We start from the raw sequence: 24,022 nt of genomic DNA, 5'->3' as shown, positions 1-24,022 counted from the left end.
AACACCTTGCATTGATCAAGCGATGAAAGATGCTCTTTCAAAGGAAATAGGACAATATAGGGCCATTTATACGAGGAAAAATAAGACGCGTCTTACATAAGACGCGTCTTAAATAGGACGCGAACTTTCCATATAAACGGCACATTTCGTCTAAAATAAGACGCGACTTAGCTAAGACGCGTCTTATTTTAGAACAGCCCTTAACACCTGTTCTTAGATTAGACGCGTCTTAGCCGAGACGAGAAAAACTTCGTATAAATGACCTTCGCGTCTTACATAAGACGCGAACGCATAGTACACATGCGTTAATTTTTGGCGGGAAAATTTTCGCGCCATGTTGATTGTCGTTGCTACGGGCAACACTCACATGAAAACGAGTCACGAACAGAAATAAGACGCGAACCATTTATATGAGCTGTTTTCGTCTTAGATGGGACATGTTCGTATAAATGGTACAGTTCGCGTCTCATTTAAGACGCGTCTTATTTTTCCTCGTATAAATGTTCCTAACATGTCTGCATACAGGCTATTCATATAGGGAGCTTTAAGCAACGACGCCCGGGGAGGGTACTCCCATACATTACCTATACGGGTATGTGCCGCCCAACGGGGTCGCGATTTTGAGGCTCCTGATTTAGAACGGGGTATCCATTTCAGAGGCGTTTTCTAGAACGGGGTATATTTAGAACATACGAAAGCTCCAGTTTTGTAAGCAGCTATTTGAAATTATTCAAGGACAGATTGCTTTTAAAAGTACGGTTCAATGCGTTAACAAGCAAACTTTTGTACTCTTTTTGCACCCTGTGTTTTAGCGTGCAGGGTGGGCGTATTTTGGCGCGAGCCCATTTCTAGAACGGGGTATCAGTTTTAGGGCGAATTCTAGAACGGGTTATAAAAAATTGGCCCATTTCTAGAACGGGGTATCAATTCTAGGGGAAAATTTTTTTTTAAGAACGGGGTGCCAATTTGAAGTACCGGGCGGCACATACCCACCCAAAAAATACCCAAGTGCCCCCCCCGGGCAACGACGACGGCGAAGGCAATGAGAACGGCAGAAAAGTAGTGGGTTCATTAAGAAAAACAACAACTGTGCACGCGCAGCACTCTTTTTTGTACATCACTTAAAGTCACTGCACGACTACGACTAGTCTCCTTCGCAGCCGTTATTAGGGTCGTCACGCTACGCCCCTCCCCACTGTTAGACTAGACTACGACGTGAAAATGGCTAAATTCACATTTTGCGGAAGACGTGAACACAAGACAACAAGGAGAGCTTAAGCAACGACGACGGCGACGGCAACGAGAACGGCAAAAAAGCAAAACAACAAATGGCATGTGTATCACGCTTTTTTATATACAATGTGGCGGAAACTACACATCCTCTTAACGCTTTTTATCCCGGCCTTCTAAGGCTACACTTTTGTCTTAAGGAGACGATCACGAAGAAACGATTCATTCATTCAATCAATCAATTCATTGTTTTATAATGCGGCCTTGGAGACAGCCTATTAGAAAACGTATGGGGTAGGGGAGTGGCGAAGTTCACAAAAAAAATTGAAAAAACTTCATGCACTCCAAGTAACCCAAAAATATTTATGCACTTTTCTAAAAATTTTCATACTAGGGAAGTCCTTTGCAGTCCTTTGTGGTTAATGTTTGTACAAGGGAAATGTTAACGAGAAAAAAAAACATGAGGCTCGAAAGTCCCCCCCCCCCCCCCTCTCCGCCCATAAATTTTCTAATAGTCCTTACGTAAATGATCATGGGAGCTAGTAGTAAAAAATATTAAAAAAGGTTTTTAGATCAGAAAAGTACCCGGGAGGTTTTTTTTTAGCTTTTGAAAATTTATGTCTTTTAATATAATGTGTCGGACTCAACCTCTTCGAGTGGGCCTTGATTGCTGTGGGACTAAAACCGTATGTATTCCTTCCATTAAGGTTTGCTTCTACTGTCTTGGAGTTGCAGCTTCCGAGCGCGGTGATTTTAAAACAGCTCGGGATTACTTCGAATTGAAATTAAAGGAACTAAAAGTGACTGGAAACAAAGATTTAGATTTAGATTTCACGCTTCATACAGACGAATTGGTGTTCATTATGGTGCCAGGTGCGAGGATCGCTCATTTGGTGAGTCAGAAGATTTAGAGATCGAAACGTTTTTCGATAGGGGTTTAAATGAAACAGAATCAAATTCGCCACACCGCAAGTGTTGTCTGTGTAATGCATTGGAAACATTGAATGAAGTGATTTTTGCTTCCATTTCACACTGGATAACAGGCGATGAAGTTATCATTGTACCTGACGGTCAGTCGTTCTTGATTCCTTATGCTGCCCTTGTGGACCAGCATTCCAAGTATATATTTGTCTGAGAGGCTGAGAATTCGATTAGCTCCGTCACTAACCACCTTAAGGCTGCTGACAGAGTGTCCAGAGGAGCACCACAGCAAGTTTGGTGCATTGCTTGTTGGGAACCCGTGGGTGAAAACTGTACATATCAAAGGCTGCAAACCGTTTCCGCAGCTTCCAGGTGCAGAGAAAGAAGTGAACATGATTGGAAAGATACTAAATATTGAGCCTCTCACTGGAAAGGATGCTACAAAAAATCAAGTTTTAAGCAAGCTTCACTCCGTCTCTCTCGTTTACATAGCAGCTCATGGTCGTTCAGCAAGAGGCGAAATTATTTTGTCTCCCAATGACGCTAGTTCCGAAAAACCCAGAGAAGACGACTTTCTTTTGACGATGGCCGACGTTTTGAATGCACAATTGCGCGCCAAGCTTGTTGTCCTAAGCTGCTGTCATAGTGGGCAAGGAGAGATCAAAACCGAGGGCGTGGTAGGCATTGCACGTGCCTTTCTAGGAGCCGGTGCTCGTGCCGTTATTGCGACACTGTGGGCGATTGACGATGCCGCCACTCTGGTTTTCATGGAACATTTTTACGAGAATCTGATGGCAGGACATAGCGCAAGTAGGTCCCTCAATCAAGCCAGGAAACGGATGCGGGAGTCTAAGGATTTCAGTGCCGAGAAACACTGGGCACCATTCACGCTGATTGGCGATGACGTGACATTGGATTTTGGACAATTAAGGTAAGACCCTTTGGCGCGAATTTAAGGTAAAGAATTATATGACTTGGATTTCTTGATTTTTAGACTGGAGACATGTGGAAAGGAAAATTTACCCTTAAAAAGTGAATGCTTGAAGATAAGTCATGTTCATAGTTTCATCTACAATGTCATAAAAAGAACAAAATCATGATATATAGAAGTCGGAGGATGCATGCTTAGCATCAAAATAGCTGATTGTTTTGAGCTGATGTGGACAGGTTTGGTAGTCAAGCATTTCCTGGTTATTTCTTGCACATAAATCCTTGCTAAGAGCTTAAACAATAAAGTAGATCTTGCATATTACAAAACAAGAGGCTTGCTTGAACTTCTTCAATAGAGTAGAATACGCTATATTTTGGGGTAAAATAAACAAGACCTTTACACTTGCAAAAACATCAGCGCAACTTCAAAATGTTTAGTTAAAACAGTTTCTGCGACAAGTCAAAAATAAAGTATCCTCGGCTGTGTATTTTAAAGCATGACTGCCAAATCTTTTCATTTATTTGTTGAACATTACTCACCGATAGAACCTTTTTTCTTTACTTCTTTCAGTGAGACCGGCGCCGCAGCCCAGTAAGATGGATGGACTATTACACTTTGATCAGTTAATGTTGCGTGTACATAAGATATTTAGTGGAGAGTAGCCGGTGACAATAATTGGAACGGAAGCTCTGTTCTTTTCTTTAGCCACAAGTAAATTCTTTGTTTATCTGTTGATTTCTGTTTTTATCATTTTTTATTGACGAATTCATTAAACTAAACTAAATACAACCAACTGGGAAATTTTATTCCTGGATGGCGGATTTAAATAAGCCATTTCCGAGTTCCAAAACCTTCAACTTTCTAAACGAGGCTAAGTACAAAACCTTTCTTGTAGTTTGCATGAGAAAATAGTCATTTTCATATCAATAACGTTGCACTTAGCGTCGCTTTGAAACAGAGGTTCAAGGCAACTCGGAAATGACCGAAGTTGCCTGGGAGTCAGGTGTTTTATTTTCCCTCTCCTCGCGCGCCTCTAGGGCGCCGCTCACGCTCTTGCGTGCTCGAACTCCCCCTTTCCTTCCCCTTTTTATGCACCTCCCACGCAGGCTTGAACCGGAAGTTTTGTGGAAATCAAAGGCTCAGGCGAATAAAAGCCTCCAAGAAGATGAACTTTTGAGTGTTCTTTTATGTCTTCGCGCTGCCTTTTTCATCAAGTTCAAATTATCTGGCTGCCAAAAACTTTTAGTTTTCCAGTAATTTTCTCGCTCTATAACTCTGTATTGTGAAAACAGAGCCACCTTTAGCTGACTGGCAAACTGAAGCAAGGTTGACGACGCGAAGGCTACGAGCAGTCTCTCATTTTCCTCGTGGATAGAGGAGCGAGGAGAGTAATGCGTGAGCCCGCGTGAAAATCACCCACCAGGAGGAAGGTGACACGCAATGGGAAGAGGGCTTTTCACTCCTCTCTCTACTATCCTTGAGAAAAAACGACCTGAACAATGGCTACTGGTAGTCTAACTTTCAGGCTCTGCTTCCATTCCCACACGAAAAAAGAGCTTAATCCATGTTGCCTTACTGTACAGAGTCTTCCGTGGGTATCATGTCTGTGGTCTATGTCTGTGGTCGGACTCCAGAGAATATGGGAAGAGAAATTTTAGGTTTACTGATGCTCGTGTCCGCTAAAAGTCGGTCTTAGGGGAATATAGTCAATATAGCAAAAGAAATTTGGAACTTACTGGTGCTCGTGTACGCTAAAAACTGGTCGGCTCCGGCCTAGATGAAAAAAAACCCAGATTTTTGGGGGATTCTTAGAGTCAAATGGGATGTTCAGGAAATTTTGGGAAATCTAGAAAAATTGTAGAAAATTTGTCACCGTCGGTCTTACCGCAGAGAAAATTGGAAGAGAAATTATGGACTTGCATCTACTGCTATTTCGTTATAAAGAAGTTACCATGGCGACATATCTTAATTTTTTTTAGACCAACTTTTTAGCTTCCAGCACTGATAACTAGAAAACTAAGCCGGTGACCGCTTCTTTTATTTTTGGACGATAGCTTTTAGCATTATAAAAGGAAAAATTTTAAGGAGCGCGGTTTCTTTTTTAAAAGTAGAAAATAGGACATTTATACGCACTGGAAATTTCCTTATGACAATTGTTAGCATGGAACCGTGCTTAGTGGGAAAAATAAGCAAAAGACAGGGTGAACAGATTTCATGCATCGATGTTTTCTATGACAGAACAGAGAAGACGCCGTAACAGACTGTCACTGATGGGTAAAAAAATATATTATTCTTTCCACTATAAAATTCTCATCTGCAGAGAAAGGGACAGGGGCATCAAGGGTATCAATCTTCGAGCTCCTTGGAAGAAAAAAAACCACTCTATAGCTAGCAAGGATGATTTAGTCACCTCTAATTATATTTTCCATAATATTATTTCAGTTAAAAAGCTATTTCTTTCCTTAGTAAATTAGCTCCTCTACGTCAAAGTTCGTCCTTAGATGCAGTTCTAGCACATCTAAAGGTTATATTATCTGACCCAGCATCTGCTGTGTTCCCCATCCTAAAAAAAAATAACAAAAAATTGGCATTTAATATGAAGTACAGCCGAAGCTTTTCTGAACAATGCTACTATAAAATCTTTCCTTTTTCTGTTGCCAGTACTTGTCAGAAGAAACTGGGCCGAATTAAGTTTCGCAGAGACTTCTGGCACTGTTACTTGGAACAGAGAAATAAACTGGCCAATCCACCGTACCTAAAAAGATGGCGACTGGTACATTTACCCACAGTTCTTAGCGCATGAAAACCATAAAATTGCTCATAAAAACGCACAGAAAAGTTTTATAAACTTCAAACCTAGGATAGGAATCTTGCTATTACAGGAACGATTTTCGCCCCCCCCCCCCCCCCCCCCCGACCCAAAATATGACTTTATGTGTAATTGGCCGTGTTAGGTTCGAAAGGAATTGTGGTAAAATGTACAGCCGCCATCGTTTTCCGTAAGGCGGATAGCTGACTGACGCGACGGTGACGAGAACGTCGCTTAAAAAAAGAATTTGCCTTCTCTCAGTCTACATCCCAATTATTCCTACCCACTTACTTTGTCAAATGCAGGCTAACCCCACTGAAGCTGAATTTCCAGGGACAATATACAAGTTCAGAAGAGAAAGAAAATTCCGTCGTTGCTTGTTTACGTTCTCGATAAAACGCGAAATTAGGTGAGGCGGGGGGAGTGGGATGAAAATAATGGGATTTTCATTAACCAATCTTTTTTTTTTCAAAAATAACTATTTTCGTTATTTAATTATTCCATTTCCAAAACGGACATAATTTCACGATTTGCATTATTTTTAAAAAATCTACTCAATCATAAACGCAGGAACACTTTGAAATGAATTCTTAAGTGCTCCTAAGTGCTTTGGGGTAACAAACAGAAAATCATTGCTGTTGTTGTTCATGCTTTTTTTTGGAATACAGTTTTTGCATGGTCTTCAATAAAAACACAATTGTCAATGATGCAACAACGCTTTTCTAAGCAATTTGTTCCAACATTCCTAGCCTGCGTAGCAAGCATTTTCAGTTTTGGCCACGCAAGAAGTGAGACAAGGACAATTTTCGCGGTCTTTGACTCTCGTTCCTCGTTCTTTGCTCCGAAACCGAACGGAAACGCTTGCTACGCAGGCTACAACATTCCTAGCTTGATTTCTAGCCTGATTTGTATCCACTCGATTATTTACCTTGTGTTTACAGTAATTTTATGGTTATGTTCCCCATCTGCGGAGTCTACATATGATCCACCTCGCAGGACAAACTTTGCCTCGTTTCCTTGGTCTTTAAATTCATCTGATACCCACTCCCATGCATTCCCTAACATGTCATACATTCCTAACAATAAAATACAATTCAAACACACTTAGTTTCAATGGCGTATCCAGGGGAACGGCCCGAGGGGCCCAGGCCTCCCCCTTATTTTTAGACCAAACTGAGGCCCGAAAAAAAATTTTTTGAGTCCCCCCCCTTATCTCAGGGTCTTGATGACTGGACACCCCCAAGCCCCATCTGAAGGTATGGACCCGCCACTGAGTTTGACGGGTTCCTTGAAACCAGCCCATAAAAAACGACCCACAGTACAGTATTATGGGATCATATAAAACCAACCCACATATCCAGGGGGGAGTGTACTCAACACTTGGGGTGTTGATGTTTTAAGTCAGGATTTTTTAAAGCACATATTGACATAATTTCTAGTTCTAGATCTAGCAGTATACAGATGTTTGTCACATGAACCATAGTTAGTAGAGGGGAACCCTCCCCCTCCCTCCCCCTCTACTAACTATGCATGAACCTAGTTTTGCAGCCTTTGCTTTCACAAGTCTCTTGTGATAGAAGTTCAGCATCCGGAACCATTATTGGTCCAGACTAACCAGAAGATCGTAGGTTCAACTCCTGTTGGGAGTACTGCTTGGATTTTTTCTTCTGAGCTGCCAGTGTCACTGACTGAAAAACATCTTACATCCCATATAAACAATGACATTAGTTCATCTGTAATCTACCTGGTTTTATATATTCCTTACCATATTTATTCTGAGCAGGAAAGGCATCTACTGGAACAACCCAGTCAAAACCATCCTCATTTGTGTTCTCATCAGGAAATTTGCCCTTAATTAGTTTACCACAAAAACACAACAACAACAACAAAATATAGAACATTTACATCAGTAACATTATAGAACAAAATTCATTATTAATGGTAGCAGGGGCGGATCCAGGATTTTTTTTAGGAGCGGGTGCACTCGTCTCTTGCTGTACTTCAACACCAATAAACCACATAATTTTTTTTTTTTGCAGAATACCAGTTGTATAAGAAAACCGCAGGTCATCTCAGGGGGGGGTGCACACCCCCTGCACCCTCCCCCTAGATCCACCCCTGGGTAGAATAAATCACACTTACATCCAGAAATGCAAGAAAACTCGAAAATTAGATACTTCAGACACATCAGACACATATAAGAAGTACTGTAACTATTACACTATTTCTAATTTCCACATGATTGGAGAGAGAACAGCATGCATTTAGATGATCCACTAGGTTTAGGGCTCGGAGACACTTTGTGATTTTCATTATCAGGAGAATGAATCCAGTAATTAACTTGCAATCCTGGATATTACTAAAAGTTTTGAACTTATCAACATCATTTTTACCATCTATCAATAACTAATTAACAAAATGGAAAATTATGGACAAGGCAAAACAAAGTTAATTTCATATGTGACAGTGAACAAAATTGTAAGGACTATTAATACTCTGCTACTTATCACGGCAAGAAATCACTCAGTCTTTGTAAATAACAATTTGACCATGCAGTTACCTGCCAAATATTCATTCGCTTCTTCTGGAATTCAGCCCCCCAAGGGTATTCTCTTTCTGTTAAAGCAAAAAATATGTAATTTACATTGAAATCACCCAAACTAGGTAAGTATTCCATTAAATTAAATTAGGACCAGAGGAACTTAAGTTATTATTTCCAGATGATCTAGTACCTCATAGGGGAATCAATGGAGCTGCAAGGCTAGCTACTTAACTAAAGGGTACTTTCCATTTGTCAGAACTTACTGGCCAGACCATTCTGACAGATGGAAAACACCCTAAAGGCCAATTTAGACGGTACAATTTTTGCTTACGACTATCTTGCACGACTAGCATGCGTCATCACTTCACGACAGATCGTGTTGGGTAAATTAGACCCACGACATCCGTACGATACATTGTGATGTCGTAAGTAAAAATTGTACCGTGTGGATGGTAGAAAGTTATGACCTATGCTTTGCAGTAGTCGCGCATGATAATCGTAAGCAAAAATCAAACCGTCTTAATCAGCCTTAAGGCCACCTTTCAAGACTTCCTAAACTGTAGGTGTTTCCTGGTAAACAATATTTGACATTGATTTACATATATTTACACTTATAGTCCTATACTTAACCAAGGGACATGGCATAGTGTCTACAGGTATTATCGCAGTGTCTGTATTAACTTAGCAGGTTCTCCAAAAAATGATTGTGAGAAGGAAAATCACAAATAACCAGTGTCCATACAGTATTAAAAGCTGTGTTGTGATGATGTATGATTTTTAAAAAAACATAACCTTTCAGCCCTCCTCTCACTGCAAATTCCCATTCTGCTTCTGTTGGTAATCTCTTTCCCATCCATTCGCAATAAGCCTTGGCGTCATTATAACTAATATGCACAGCTGGGTGGGACATCTTTTCTTTTACAGATGTTCCAGGTCCTCCTGGCTAAAATGTGTTTAAAGTATAAAAATGAAAAGTAAATACTTAGTATAATTAAGGTGATAGAAATGTGATTGTATTTTTTTTATAGTATAATATTATTATTAGGGGTTAACCTAATTCTGACCTCAATGAAGTTCATGCAAAACATTTAACAAAATAACATCACACAAAATTTAGAACATAATGATGATGGCAAAAACCTGCCGGAAGCAAAGGTGGTGCAGTGGTGAGTAAGCCTCCCATGCAAACGTTCTTAGTGCGTGATGAAACCTTAAGAACGTCGTCTGCGTGGGAGGCTAGTGGTGAGTGCACCCTCCTTCCCATCAATGTGGCCCCAGTTCAAATCCCAGCATCAACACCATATGAGGGTTGAGTTTGTTGTTGGCTCTCTCCTTATTCTCTGAGAGGTTTTTCTCGAGGTACGCTGATTTCTGTCCCTCCTCAAAGACCAACGTTTCCAAAACCAATTCGAACAGGAATCGGATAGATGAAGAACCACTATAAGTGGATGTGCTACCTCTAAATTATTTATTTATTCATTATTTATATGACTTGAATTGAAGGAGTTCAAGGTTGCCAGTGATTAAGTACTACAGTAACTAGTCTACAGCATATCCAGTCAAAGAAACTGGTACACTACAGTTAGCCCAATGTACAGTATTCATTTTGTACATCATCCTACAATTTCATAATGTGTAGAACATTCTTATTTTCTTGCTACCAATAATAACAGACCTGCCTCCAGTATGCCTGTTGCACTGGCAGCCACCATGGTGCTCCCTGAATTGAAGGGAAAAAAATGAAGGCAATTAATGTATGTCAGTTTTTTTTGCCATAAATATTAATTATAGTGTTATATATGCCAAAAATGTAAAGATGTGCTGTTCTTGCTTTGGCTTGGAGTTATTAATTGATCTCTCTATAGCAGGGTGCAAAGAAAGTCAGTTTTACTGAGCACTTGCCATTTGAGCAAACTGTACCTAGCACGTACTAGCCCAAAGTCATTTCCACTACCCGGAAATTAAAGTATTTTTGATGAGCAATGATTACATTTCTTCTGTAGTGTGAATCCTGCCCCCCCACCCCCCCCAAAAAAAGTTGCTTGCCCATTGAGCATATTAAGAACAGAATTCACTAGCCGGATAGCCAATTCACTAGTCCCAGGCTATCGGACACTATTTCTTTGCACACTGTACTGGGCAGGGCATTTGGGTTTACCACATTGTTTTTCTCTGATGTGCCACAAATTTGTGCCCATGCAGAGCAACCTCTTAGACTGGTATTATTCATCACAAGTTACCCAATGGGGCAAGAAAAGTCCATGGCCCATTTACACAGCCTAACAATTTTTTCAGGGGCATGTGATTCCAAATCCCACATCTCATGTAAACTAGTACTGACTTCAAGTAGACCATTTCCGCAAGTTGCCTCTAGCCTCTGATGTGAAAATTGCAATAAAATCGCCAAGACATTGCCATAAAATTGCAGTAGAAAAAATCTCTTGAAAAATCATGTCAATAAACAAGACTTTTAGAACAACCAGTAAGTAATTAGACATTTTTTTTCACATTTGAAAAATTATTAGCTGGAAAGATTTAACACTTTTAAAATCAGTTTAAGAGTGTATACATTCAGAACTAGCGAAGATAAACCCCTGCAAGGATACAGATGACTGTATTGTTGGGGTAAGTTTGTGCTGGCGCTCATCTCACAAGACGACTATGAAATGTTGTTCCTTTGCATTGCAAAGCTATATTTTCACTGATTTCCAAAAGATCACTGTCAAACTTGGCACGCTTTCTAATTTATTTTAAGACTCTTTTTCCACAGTGTCAATAGATATTCACTAAGTGATCCATGTCAAAAAATGAGGGGAAAGTGGAACGGTGCAGGTATGAAGCAATCACTTCAGGCATGCTGACAGGTTTAAGAAGTTTTTGTATTTTTTTTGTCTCACTTTGTACGGAGCGAGGCTAACGGGGTCCATTTCTAAGAGGAATCCTTTTGAAACAACCACGTGGACCCCACGAGTATCTTTTAAAACAAACATTAAAAAAAACGTGATGTCCAAAGAACTAACCTACCGGGACAGATTGCGTTATCTTGGATCGGACTTCCTCAGGGACGAAGGTACGAAAAACAAAACTCCAACCAAACCGTTCCGCTTCGGTCTTGAATTTCTTGGCGCGAACAAACTTTCGAAAATTTTCATTAGTAACGGGATATTTGTCAATCACGAACGGTTTTACTCCGACTGTTTTGGTGGGTAATTCTCCGCGTTTGGTGTCTGCAGATGAACTTCCCATACGAAATTTACCGCCCAGAAGAGTAACGGCTGCATTGTAGCCATCATCGCTTTCTAAGGACACGTTTACAATCCAAAAAGAGCACAGGAGAAAGAGAAGCGAACCAAGACCGGACGTCATTTTTGGTAAGGCGTTCAAAAAGGTGAAAAATGATCGGAAAAGGATTGGGTAGGGAGAGCCCAAAGCACAGGTTACCCACGCTGTATGAGCTTGATTTAATTGTGATTTGACAGCCCCCCGATTTGACATGGTCTGTGTTCGCAGGCTAGACGTTACTAATGAAAAACGGCCGTAAACGGCCGTAAACGGCCTGAAACTGGTACGTTAAGACGTCGTTGAAACTTGCTCCCCCCCGGAAATTTCCCACAGGAAAGACAAAAACATTGGTGTATCATTTACCCTTTTAACCAAAATTTCCGGAAACTTTTTGTAAATGGTAAAAGAGCGGTTATATTTCCTGGTATCATCTAAGCTATTAAAAAATTAGGGATGCAGATAAATACCTAAAGGATACCTCCTACCCATTTCCAATAGGAAAAAAGATTAGTTTTAAAAGGTAACGTACAATCAACAACAAAAACAACAAAGTTACAAAAAAAACAACAACAACAACAACAAAAACTAAAGCCAACAAAAACAAATCAGACTTCCGATGGTAATCATCAAAGCAGTCAAACTCACAATCAAAACAATTAAAACCAACAAACCCCAGGCTCATCATTTTCAACACAATTAAACTAAACGCAAAGCGATCGAGTTACACATCATGGTAACAATCAAAACAACAAAAGCACGCTAATCAACATGGTAACAATCCAAAAACAACAAAGAGCGTAGTAATCGAGATAAACTAACATCAAAGCAAGGACTCGAGCTAGGACTCTAGTTAGGACTTTTCTAATTTATTGAAAGCGAAAAATAAAGAAATTAAATTAATAAATAAGCAAAAATAACCCTAACCCTAACACTAACCCAAACACTTAGCCTAACCCTTACATCAAATTATTGCCACGAGAACCCTCCGCTAAAGGTCATGAGACTTGTAGGAGGTGAAAATGGCGGGGAAGCGAAAAATTGTCTGGTCCTGCGTCGAGGACTGGCTTAAAGTCATGGCTCGAGTCATGGGGCCCTATTCCTTAAATCCCGATAACTTTTCGGGCCCGAAAAGTGCTTTTATGTATCCCGTGATTTGCTTTCAAGACCAAAATTTCAATACTTTTGAACATAAAACAATGAAAATAAGAGTTAAAAAAGTAAACTTGACGGGTCTGTGAGCAAGGAACCGTGCGACTATTCAACAGCTTTTGATTTCAAAATTCGCCTTCAGAGGCAGCAAGTTGCCGTACTTTCAACAAACGGGCCCCTGGCTCGGTATATAGGCATCCTCTTGGTAGTAATCATGGTAAAAATTAAAACAAAACCTAGCGCGGTATTCATCATGGTGCCAATAAAAAACAACAAAGAGCACACTAATGATCATGGTACCAATCAAAAAAAGCAGAGAGCCCGCTAATCATCATCGTAACAATAAAAAACAACACAGAACGCGCTAATCATCATCGTAACAATCAAAAATAACACAAAGCCGGGTAATCATCATCGTAATAGTAACAAAAAAAACACAGACCGCGCTAATCATCATCGTAACAATCAAAAACAACACAAAATGCGCTAATCATCATCGTAACAATCAAAAATAACACAAAGCCCGCTAATCATCATCGTAACAATAAAAAAAAAACACAGAGCGCGCTGATCATCATCGTAACAAACAAAAACAAAACAAAGCCCGCTAATCATCATCGTAAGAATCAAAAACAACACAGACCCGCTAATCATCATCGTAACAATAAAAAAAACACACACCCGCTAATCATCACCGTAACAATAAAAAAAAACACAGAGAACGCTAATCATCATCGTAACAATCAAAAACAACAAAGAGCCCGCTAATCATCATCGTAGCAATAAAAAAGAACACAGAGCACGCTAAGCATCATCGTAACAATCAAAAACAGCACAGAGCGCGCTAATCATCATCGTAGCAATAAAAAAGAACACAGAGCGCGCTAAGCATCATCGTAACAATAAAAACAACACAGAGCACGCTCAACATCATCGCAACAATCAAAAACAACACAGAGCACGCTAAACATCACCGTAAAAATCAAAAACAATACAGACCGCGCTAATCATCACCGTACCAATCAAAAACAGGACAGAGCCCGCGAATAATCATCGTCATAATCAAAAACAACAAAGAGCAAGCTAATCATCATCGTAGCAATAAAAAAAAACACAGAGCGCGCTAAGCATCATCGTAACAATCAAAAACAACACAGAGCGCGCTTATCATCATCGTAGCAATAAAAAAGAACACAGAGCGCGCTAAGCATCATCGTAACAATAAAAACAACACAGAGCACGCTCAACATCATCGTAACAATCAAAAACAACAAAGAGCCCGCTAATAATCATTGCAACAATCAAAAACAACACAAAGCGCGCTAATCATCACCGTAAAAATAAAAAACAACAAAGAGCACGCTAATCATCATCGTCATAATGAAAAACAACAAAGAGCCCGCTAATCATCATTGCAACAATCAAAAACAACACAAAGCGCGCTAAACATCATCGTAACAATAAAAAAAAAACACAAAGCCCGCTAAACATCATCGTTACAATCAAAAACAACACAGAGCGCGCTAAACATCATCGTAACAGTAAAAAAAAAACACAGAGCACGCTAATCATCATCGTAACAATCGAAAACAACACAGAGCGCGCTAATCATCAACGTAACAATCAATCACCACACAGAGCGCGCTAAACATTTTCGTAGCAATAAAAAACAACACAGAGCGCAGTAATTTTCATCGCAACAATGAAAACAACACAGAGCGGGTTAAATCATAACTTAGAAAGAGCGCGCTAATCATCAACGTAACAATCAAGAACAACAAATAGCGCGCTAATCATCATCGCAGCAATAAAAAAGAACACAGAGCCCGCTAATTATCACCCTAACAATAAAAAATAACACAGAGCGCGCTAATCATCATCGTAACAATAAAAAAAACACAGAGCGCGTTAAACATCATCGTAACAATCAAAGACACTAGAGAGCTTGCTAAACATCATCGTAACAATCAAAAACAACACACAGAGCGCGCTAAGCATCATAGTAACAGTAAAAAAAAAACTAAGAGCTCGCTAATCATCATCTTATCAATAAAAAACAACACAGAGCGCGCTAAACATTATCGTACCAACCAAAAACAACACAATGCGCGTTAAACATCATCGTAACACTAAAAACTTAACCCAAGCGCCCAAAATATCATAATTACAATAAAAAACAATAAAGAGATGGCTAAACGTTATCGTAACAATAAAAAAACAAACCAGAGCGCGCTAATCATCATCGTACAATTCGAAAAAAAACACAGAGCGCGCTAATCATTAGCGTAACAATAAAAAACAACACAGAGCGCTCTAATCATCATCATAACAATCAATCACAGATCAAAGCGCGCTAAACATTATCGTAACAATCAAAAACAACAAAGAGCGCGCGAATTACCACAGTAGCAATAAAAAACAACACAAAGCGCACTAATTTCCATCGTAACAATCAAAAACAACACAGAGCGGGTTAAATCATAACTTAAAAAGAGCGTGCTAATCATCATCGTAACAAACAAGAACAACAAAGAGCGCGCTAATCATCATCGCAGCAATAAAGAAGAACACAGAGCCCGCTAATCATCACAGTAACAATAAAAAACAACACAGAGCGCGCTAATCATCATCGTAGCCATAAAAAAACAACACACAGCGCGGTAATCATCATCGCAACAATCAAAAACAACACAGAGCGCGTTAAACATAATCGTAATAATCAAAACTTACAAAGAGCGCGCTAATCATCATCGTAACAATCAAAGACACTACAGAGCGCGATAAACATCATAGTAACAATCGCAAACAACACAAGGCCCGCTAAACATTATCGTACCAACCAAAAACAACAAAAATGCGCGTTAAACATCATCGCAACAATAAAAACTTAGACCGAGCGCGCAAAAAATCATAATAACAATCAAAAACAATAAAGAGATCGCTAAACATTATCGTAACAATAAAAAACAAACCAGAGCGCGCTAATCGTCATCGTACAATTCGAAAAAAAAAACACAGAGCGCGCTAATCATCAGCGTTACAATAAAAAACAACACAGAGCGCGCTAAGCATCATCGTAACAATTAACAACAACACAGAGCGCGCTAATCATCATTGTAACAATGAAAAACAACACAGAGCACGCTAAACATCACCGTAACAATCACAAACAACACAGAGTGCGCTAACAATCATCGTAACAATCAAAAACATCACACAGCGCGCAAAACATCACCGTAAAAATCAAAAACAACAAAGAGCGCGCTAATCATCATCGTAACAACAAAAACAACACAGAGCGCGTTAAACATCATCGTAACAATTAAAAATAACACAGAGCGCGCTAAACATCATCGTTACAATAAAAAATAACAAATAGTGCGCAACACATCATCGTAGCAATAAAAAACAACACACAGCACGCCTATCATCAACGTTACAATCAAAAACAACACAGAGCGCGCTAATCATCATCATAAGAATCAATTACAAAACAGAGAGCGATAAACATTATCGTAACAATCAAAAACAACAAAGAGCGCGCTAATCATCACCGTAACAATAAAAAACAACACAGAGCGCACTAATTTCCATCGTAACAATCAAAAACAACACAGAGCGGGTTAAATCATAACTTAAAAAGAGCGTGCTAATCATCATCGTAACATTCAAGAACAACAAAGAGCGCGCTAATCATCATCGCAGCAATAAAAAAGAACACAGAGCCCGCTAATCATCACCACAACAATAAAAAACAACATACAGCGCCCTAATCATCATCGTAGCCATAAAAAAACAACACACAGCGCGGTAATCATCATCGTAACATTCAAAAACAACACAGACCGCGTTAAACATCATAGTAACAATCAAAACTTACAAAGAGCGCGCTAATTATCATCGCTACAATCAAAGACACTACAGAGCGCGCTAAACATGATCGTAACAATCACAAACAACACAGAGAATATTAAACATCATCGTAACAATCAAAACTTACAAAGACCACGCTAATCATCATCGTAACAATAAAAAACAACACAGAGCGCGCTAAGCATCATCGTAACAGTCAAAAACAACAAAGAGTGCGCTAAACATCATCGTAGCAATAAAAAACAACACAGAGCGCGCTAATCATCATCGAAAAAATCAAAAACAACACAGAGCGCGCTAATCATCATCGTAACAATCAAAAACAACAAACAGCGCGCTAAACATCATCGTAACAATCAAAAACAACAAACAGCGCGTTAAACATAATTGTAACAATCAAAACTTACACAGAGCGCGCTAATCACCATCGTAAGAATCAAAAACAAACAAGAGCGCAATAATCATTATCGTAACAATCAAAAACCACGAAGAGCCCGCTAACCATCATCGTAATCAAAAAAAAAAAACAGAGCGCGCTAATCATCATCGTAACAATCAAAAACAACAAAGAGCGCGCTAATCACCATCGTAACAAAAAAAAAAAAACAACACAGAGTGCGCTAATCATCATCGTAACAATCAAAAACGACACAGAAAGCGCTAAATATTATCGTACCAACCATAAAAAAAAACAAAAAAAGCGGTTATCATCATCGTAGGAATAAAAAACAACACAGAGCGCGCTAATCATCAACGTAACAATCAAAAACAAGAGAGAGGGCGCTAATCACCATCATAACAATCAATCACAACACAGAGCGCGCTAAACATTATCGTAACAATCAAAAACAACAAAGAGCGCGCTAATCATCACCGTAGCAATAAAAAACAACACAGTGCGCACTAATTTTCATCGTAACAATCAAAAACAACACAGAGCGGGTTAAATCATAACTTAGAAAGTGCACGCCAATCATCATTGTAACAATCAAGAACAACAAAGGGCGCGCTAATCATCATCGCAGCAATAAAAAAGAACACAGAGCCTGCTAATCATCACCGTAACAATAAAAAACAACACAGAGCGTGCTAATCATCATCGTAGCAATAAAAAAAAGAACACAGAGCGCGGTTATTATCATCGTAACAATCAAAAACAACACAGAGCGCGTTAAACATAATCGTAACAATCAAAACTTACAAAGAGCGCGTTAATCATCATCGTAACAATCAACGACACTACACAGCGCGCTAAACATCATCGTAACAATCAAAAATAACACAGAGCGTGTTAAACATCATCGTAACAATCAAAACTTACAAAGAGCGCCCTAATCATCATCGCAACAATCAAAAACAACACAGAGCGCGTTAAACATAATCGTAACAATCAAAACTTACAAAGAGCGCGTTAATCATCATCGTAACAATCAAAGACACTACACAGCGCGCTAAACATCATCGTAACAATCAAAAATAACACAGAGCGTGTTAAACATCATCGTAACAATCAAAACTTACAAAGAGCGCCCTAATCATCATCGTAACAATCAAAAACAACACACATAGCGCGCTGAGCATCATCGTAACAGTCAAAAACAACAACGAGCTCGCTAATCATCATCGTAGCAATAAAAAACAACACAGAGCGCGCTAATCATCATCGAAACAATCAAAAACAACACAGAGCGCGCTAAACATTATCGTACCAACCAAAAACAACAACATGCGCGTTAAACATCATCGTAACAATAAAAACTTAGACCGAGCACGCAAAACATCATAATAACAATCAAAAACAATAAAGAGATCGCTAAACATTATCGTAACAATAAAAAACAAACCAGAGCGCGCTAATTATCATCGTACAATTCGAAAAAAACACAGAGCGCGCTTATCATCAGCGTAACAATCAAAAACAACACAGAGCGCACTAAGCATCATCGTAACAATTAACAACAACACTGAGCGCGCTAATCATCATTTTAACAATCAAAACCAACACAGAGCACGCTAAACATTACCGTAACTATCACAAACAACACAGAGTGCGCTAAAAATCATCGTAACAATCAAAAACAACAGACAGCGCGCTAAACATCATCGTAATTATGAAAAAACAACACAGAGTCCGCTAATTATCATCGTAACAATAAAAAACAACACAGAGAGCGCTAAATATTATCGTAACAATTAAAAACAACAAAGAGCGTGCTAATCATCATCGTAACAATCAAAGACAACACAGAGCGCGCTAATCATCATCATAAGAATCAATTACAAAACAGAGCGCGATAAACATTATCGTAACAATCAAAAACAACAAAGAGCGCGCTAATCATCACCGTAGCAATAAAAAGCAACACAGAGCGCACTAATTTCCATCGTAACAATCAAAAACAACACAGAGCGGGTTAAATCATAACTTAAAAAGAGCGTGCTAATCATCATCGTAACATTCAAGAACAACAAAGAGCGCGCTAATCATCATCGCAGCAATAAAAAAGAACACAGAGCCCGCTAATCATCACCACAACAATAAAAAACAACATACAGCGCCCTAATCATCATCGTAGCCATAAAAAAACAACACACAGCGCGGTAATCATCATCGTAACATTCAAAAACAACACAGACCGCGTTAAACATCATCGTAACAATCAAAACTTACAAAGAGCGCGCTAATTATCATCGCTACAATCAAAGACACTACAGAGCGCGCTAAACATGATCGTAACAATCACAAACAACACAGAGAATATTAAACATCATCGTAAAAATCAAAACTTACAAAGACCACGCTAATCATCATCGTAACAATAAAAAACAACACACAGAGCGCGCTAAGCATCATCGTAACAGTCAAAAACAACAAAGAGTGCGCTAAACATCATCGTAGCAATAAAAAACAACACAGAGCGCGCTAATCATCATCGAAAAAATCAAAAACAACACAGAGCGCGCTAATCATCATCGTAACAATCAAAAACAACACAGAGCGCGCTAAACATTACCGTACTAACCAAAAACAACAAAATGCACGTTAAACATCATCGTAACAATAAAAACTTAGACCGAGCGCGCAAAAAATCATAATAACAATTAAAAACAATAAAGAGATCGCTAAACATTATCGTAACAATAAAACACAAACCAGAGCGCGCTAATCATCATCGTAAAATTCGAAAAAAAACACAGAGCGCGCTAATCATCAGCGTAACAATCAAAAACAATTCAGAGCGCGCTAAGCATCATCGTAACAATTAACAACAACACAGAGCGCGCTAATCATCACTGTAACAATCAAAAATAACAAAGGGCGCGCTAAACATCATCGTAACGATCAAAAACGACACAGAGCGTGCTAAACATCACGGCCACAATCAAAAACAACACAGAGTGCGCTAATCATCATCGTAACAATCAAAAACAACACAGAGCGCGCTAACCATCATCGTAACAATCAAAAACAACAAACAGCGCGCTAAACATCATCGTAACAATCAAAAACAACAAACAGCGCGTTAAACATAATTGTAACAATCAAAACTTACACAGAGCGCGCTAATCACCATCGTAAGAATCAAAAACAAACAAGAGCGCAGTAATCATTATCGTAACAATCAAAAACCACAAAGAGCCCGCTAACCATCATCGTAATCAAAAAAAAAAAACAGAGCGCGCTAATCATCATCGTAACAATCAAAAACAACAAAGAGCGCGCTAATCACCATCGTAACAAGAAAAAAAAAACAACACAGAGTGCGCTAATCATCATCGTAACAATCAAAAACGACACAGAAAGCGCTAAATATTATCGTACCAACCATAAAAAAAAACAAAAAAAGCGGTTATCATCATCGTAGGAATAAAAAACAACACAGAGCGCGCTAATCATCAACGTAACAATCAAAAACAAGAGAGAGGGCGCTAATCACCATCATAACAATCAATCACAACACAGAGCGCGCTAAACATTATCGTAACAATCAAAAACAACAAAGAGCGCGCTAATCATCACCGTAGCAATAAAAAACAACACAGTGCGCACTAATTTTCATCGTAACAATCAAAAACAACACAGAGCGGGTTAAATCATAACTTAGAAAGTGCACGCCAATCATCATTGTAACAATCAAGAACAACAAAGGGCGCGCTAATCATCATCGCAGCAATAAAAAAGAACACAGAGCCTGCTAATCATCACCGTAACAATAAAAAACAACACAGAGCGCGCTAATCATCATCGTAGCAATAAAAAAAAGAATACAGAGCGCGGTTATTATCATCGTAACAATCAAAAACAACACAGAGCGCGTTAAACATAATCGTAACAATCAAAACTTACACAGAGCGCGCTAATCAGCAAGGTGAGAATCAAAAACAACACAGAGCGCGTTAAACATTATCGTAACAATCAAAACCAGGGCGGATAAAGGTTGGGCGGTGAAACGAGCGCTCCGCTGTTCATTTAATGTGTGATGCAGAGTAGGACTGGCACGAGCGCTCTTTCCGCGCTTCCGGTGCGCTTGAAGGCCGGCGAAATTTTCCTTTTTGCAAACCGGAAATCCTATTTTCTTTCTGTAATTTCAGGCTACAATGTTAAATCGATAAATTCGTTTCATAACAATACCAATAAATAGTTTCATATGTTTGTGTCTTTACGTCTATAAGTCAAACTTGTTGGTCTTATAATGCCAAAATTTGAGTTTAATTTGAAAGTGTTGAATACTTCCTCCTTCCACTAAATATCACCTAATCGTCTTTCGCCGTTTCGTTTGCAAAAGCTTAACACTTCTTAACCTCAATTTTACATATGTTAAAGGGGGATAAATTTTGTATAACATAACAAAAAATTTGATTGATATATATTGATATAGTGGCGTTATATTTCTTCAAACTTTGCTTCTCGGGTGCAACGCGCCATGGCGATTTGTGCAATGCGTTGCAAATCCTGCAACCGCATGTAAACAAAATTTATTGAGGTCAGTTGTAAGGTTTTTTCTCCGTTTTTCTCTCTAAAACAAAACAAGGTAAACAGTAAAAACTGAGGGAAAACTAATTTTGAAGTTTCGAAGAAACAGCAAGACGTATGAGATGTTTTTTTTTCAAAATTAAAAAGAAGGATGATGGTGATTGAAATTTGCATAATTTCACCATGCACGAGCTGCACGCATTTATAAAATACACGTCATCTAGTTATGAAACACGATCTGCTGTCTTTTAGTTTTGCCATGGATGACATGGATGAGATTTTACTTCGTGTTTTAGACAGTACTTAGATGTTTTTGTTTTGGAATAACATCGGCATTGGCGAGTAGCAGAACGAAAATATCATTCAGTGGTAGAGTCATGGAAGTAATAAAAGAAACCCTTTGAAAGCGATGTTTGTCTACTCAAACTAAACCTCCTGCAAAAAATAGCAACATTTGCCTCTCGGAGACAGCGTACGAGCACAAAGGAACGAGGAAGAAGTGCAAGAAGACAAATCAAGCCGCTGAATTCAGTGACAGCGGCAAGCCCTAATCTAGAGCGCCCTAATCATCATCGAAACAACAAAAAACAACACAAAGCGCGCTAATCATCATCGTAACAATCAAAAACAACACAGAGCCTGTTAAACATCATCGTAACAATCAAAAACAACAAAGAGCGCGCTAATCATCATTGTAACAATAAAAAACAACACACAGAGCGAGTTAAGCATCATCGTAACAGTCAAAAACAACAAAGAGCTTGCTAATTATCATCGTAGCAATTAAAAACAACACAGAGCGCGTTAAACATCATCGTAACAATCAAAACTTACACAGAGCGCGCTTATCATTATCGTAAAAATCAAAAACAACACAGAGCGCGCTAAACATTTCCGTAACAATCAAAACTTACACAGAGCGCGCTAATCATCATCGTAACAATAAAAAACAACACAGAGCGCGCTAAACATTATAGAAACAATCAAAGACAACAAAGACCATGCTAATCATCATCGCAACAATCAAAAACAACACAGAGCGCGCTAATCATCATCACAACAATCAAAAACAACACAGAGCGCGCTAAACATTATCGTAACAATCCAAGACAACAAAGACCGCGCAAATAATCATCGTAACAATCAAAAACAACACAGAGCGCGCTAATCATCATCGCAACAATCAAAACCAACAAAGAGCGCGCTAAACATCATGGTAGCAATCAAAAACAACACAGAGCGCGCTAATCATCATCGTAACAATCAAAACTTACACAGAGCACGCTAATCATTATTGAAAGAATCAAAAACAACACAGAGCACGCTAAACATTATCGTAACAATCAAAAACAATACAGAGCGTGCTAATCATCATCGTAGCAATGAAAAACAACTCAGAGCGCGCTAATCATCATCGTAACAATCAAAAACAACACAGAGCGCGTTAATCATCGTAGCAATCAAAAACAACACAGAGCACGCTAATCATCATCGTAGCAATAAAAAACGACACAGAGCGCGCTAATCATCATCGTAACAATCAAAAACAACACAGAGCGCGCTAATCATCATCGTAACAATCAAAAACAACACAGAGCGCGCTAATCATCATTGTAACAATCAAAAATAACACAGAGAGCGCTAGTCATCATCGTAGCAATAAAAAACAACACGGAGCGCGCTAATCATCATCGTAACAATCAAAAACAACACAGAGCGCGCTAAACATCATCGTAACAATCAAACTTACAAAGAGCCCGCTAATCTTCCCCGAAACAATTGAAAACAATACAGAGCGCACTAATCATCATTCAACAATCAAAAACAACACAGAGCGCGCTAATCATCATCGTAACAATCATAAACAACAAAGAGCGCGCTAATCATCATCGTAACAATCAAAAACAACAAAAAGCGCGCTAATCATCATCGTAACAATCAAAAAGAATAAAGAGCGCGCTAATCATCATCGTAATAATCAAAAACAACACAGAGCGCGCTAATTATCATCGTAACAATCAAAAACAACAAAGAGCGCGCTAATCATCATCGCAACAATCAAAAACAACACAGAGCGCGCTAATTATCATCGTAACAATCAAAAACAACACAGAGCGCGCTAAGCATTATCGCAAAATTCAACAACAACACAATTCACGCTAATCATCATCGTAACAATCAAAAACAACTCAGAGTGCACTAATCATCATCGTAACAATAAAAAACAACACAGAGCGCGTTAAACATTATCGTAACAATCAAAACTTACACAGAGCGCGCTAATGATGATCGTAACAATCAAAAACAACA

The 24,022-nt window shown here is 39.0% G+C and overlaps 2 protein-coding genes across 2 annotated transcripts; one reads left to right on the top strand and one right to left on the bottom strand.

Annotated features, from left to right (window-relative positions):
- Window positions 1-2,067: 2,067 nt before the first annotated feature.
- Window positions 2,068-3,802, top strand: LOC140936549 (tetratricopeptide repeat protein 28-like). Its single transcript, XM_073386057.1, has 2 exons — window positions 2,068-3,082; window positions 3,653-3,802. Exons 1-2 carry the CDS (start codon window positions 2,322-2,324, stop codon window positions 3,675-3,677), a joined length of 786 nt encoding a protein of 261 aa, XP_073242158.1. The 5' UTR covers window positions 2,068-2,321; the 3' UTR covers window positions 3,678-3,802.
- Window positions 3,803-5,457: 1,655 nt separating this feature from the next.
- Window positions 5,458-11,799, bottom strand: LOC140926876 (inactive C-alpha-formylglycine-generating enzyme 2-like). The gene is made up of 7 exons (XM_073376560.1): window positions 11,458-11,799; window positions 10,109-10,153; window positions 9,226-9,376; window positions 8,452-8,507; window positions 7,657-7,741; window positions 6,820-6,967; window positions 5,458-5,645 (listed from the first exon to the last, which is right to left on the bottom strand). The coding sequence occupies exons 1-7, from the start codon at window positions 11,797-11,799 to the stop codon at window positions 5,567-5,569; spliced, it is 906 nt and encodes a 301-aa protein (XP_073232661.1). The 3' UTR covers window positions 5,458-5,566.
- Window positions 11,800-24,022: the final 12,223 nt, after the last annotated feature.

The sequence above is a fragment of the Porites lutea genome, chromosome 1 (genome assembly GCF_958299795.1).
Source record: "Porites lutea chromosome 1, jaPorLute2.1, whole genome shotgun sequence".
Classification (NCBI taxonomy): Eukaryota; Metazoa; Cnidaria; class Anthozoa; order Scleractinia; family Poritidae; genus Porites; species Porites lutea.
Note: the sequence above shows the minus strand (reverse complement) of the source record. Positions and strands in the feature narration are given on the sequence as shown.

What these genes read in the sequence shown, in the direction of transcription:
- LOC140936549 (XM_073386057.1), top strand. Translation starts at nt 2,322, where the DNA reads ATGCTGCCCTTGTGGACCAGCATTCCAAGTATATATTTGTCTGAGAGG. An exon ending in TTGGATTTTGGACAATTAAG is followed by an intron (nt 3,083 to 3,652) that starts GTAAGACCCTTT and finishes TACTTCTTTCAG; the next exon opens with TGAGACCGGCGCCGCAGCCC.
- LOC140926876 (XM_073376560.1), bottom strand. Translation starts at nt 11,799, where the DNA reads ATGACGTCCGGTCTTGGTTCGCTTCTCTTTCTCCTGTGCTCTTTTTGG. An exon ending in AGATAACGCAATCTGTCCCG is followed by an intron (nt 10,154 to 11,457) that starts GTAGGTTAGTTC and finishes CCTTCAATTCAG; the next exon opens with GGAGCACCATGGTGGCTGCC. An exon ending in AAAATTACTGTAAACACAAG is followed by an intron (nt 5,646 to 6,819) that starts GTAAATAATCGA and finishes ATTTTTTTTTAG; the next exon opens with GATGGGGAACACAGCAGATG.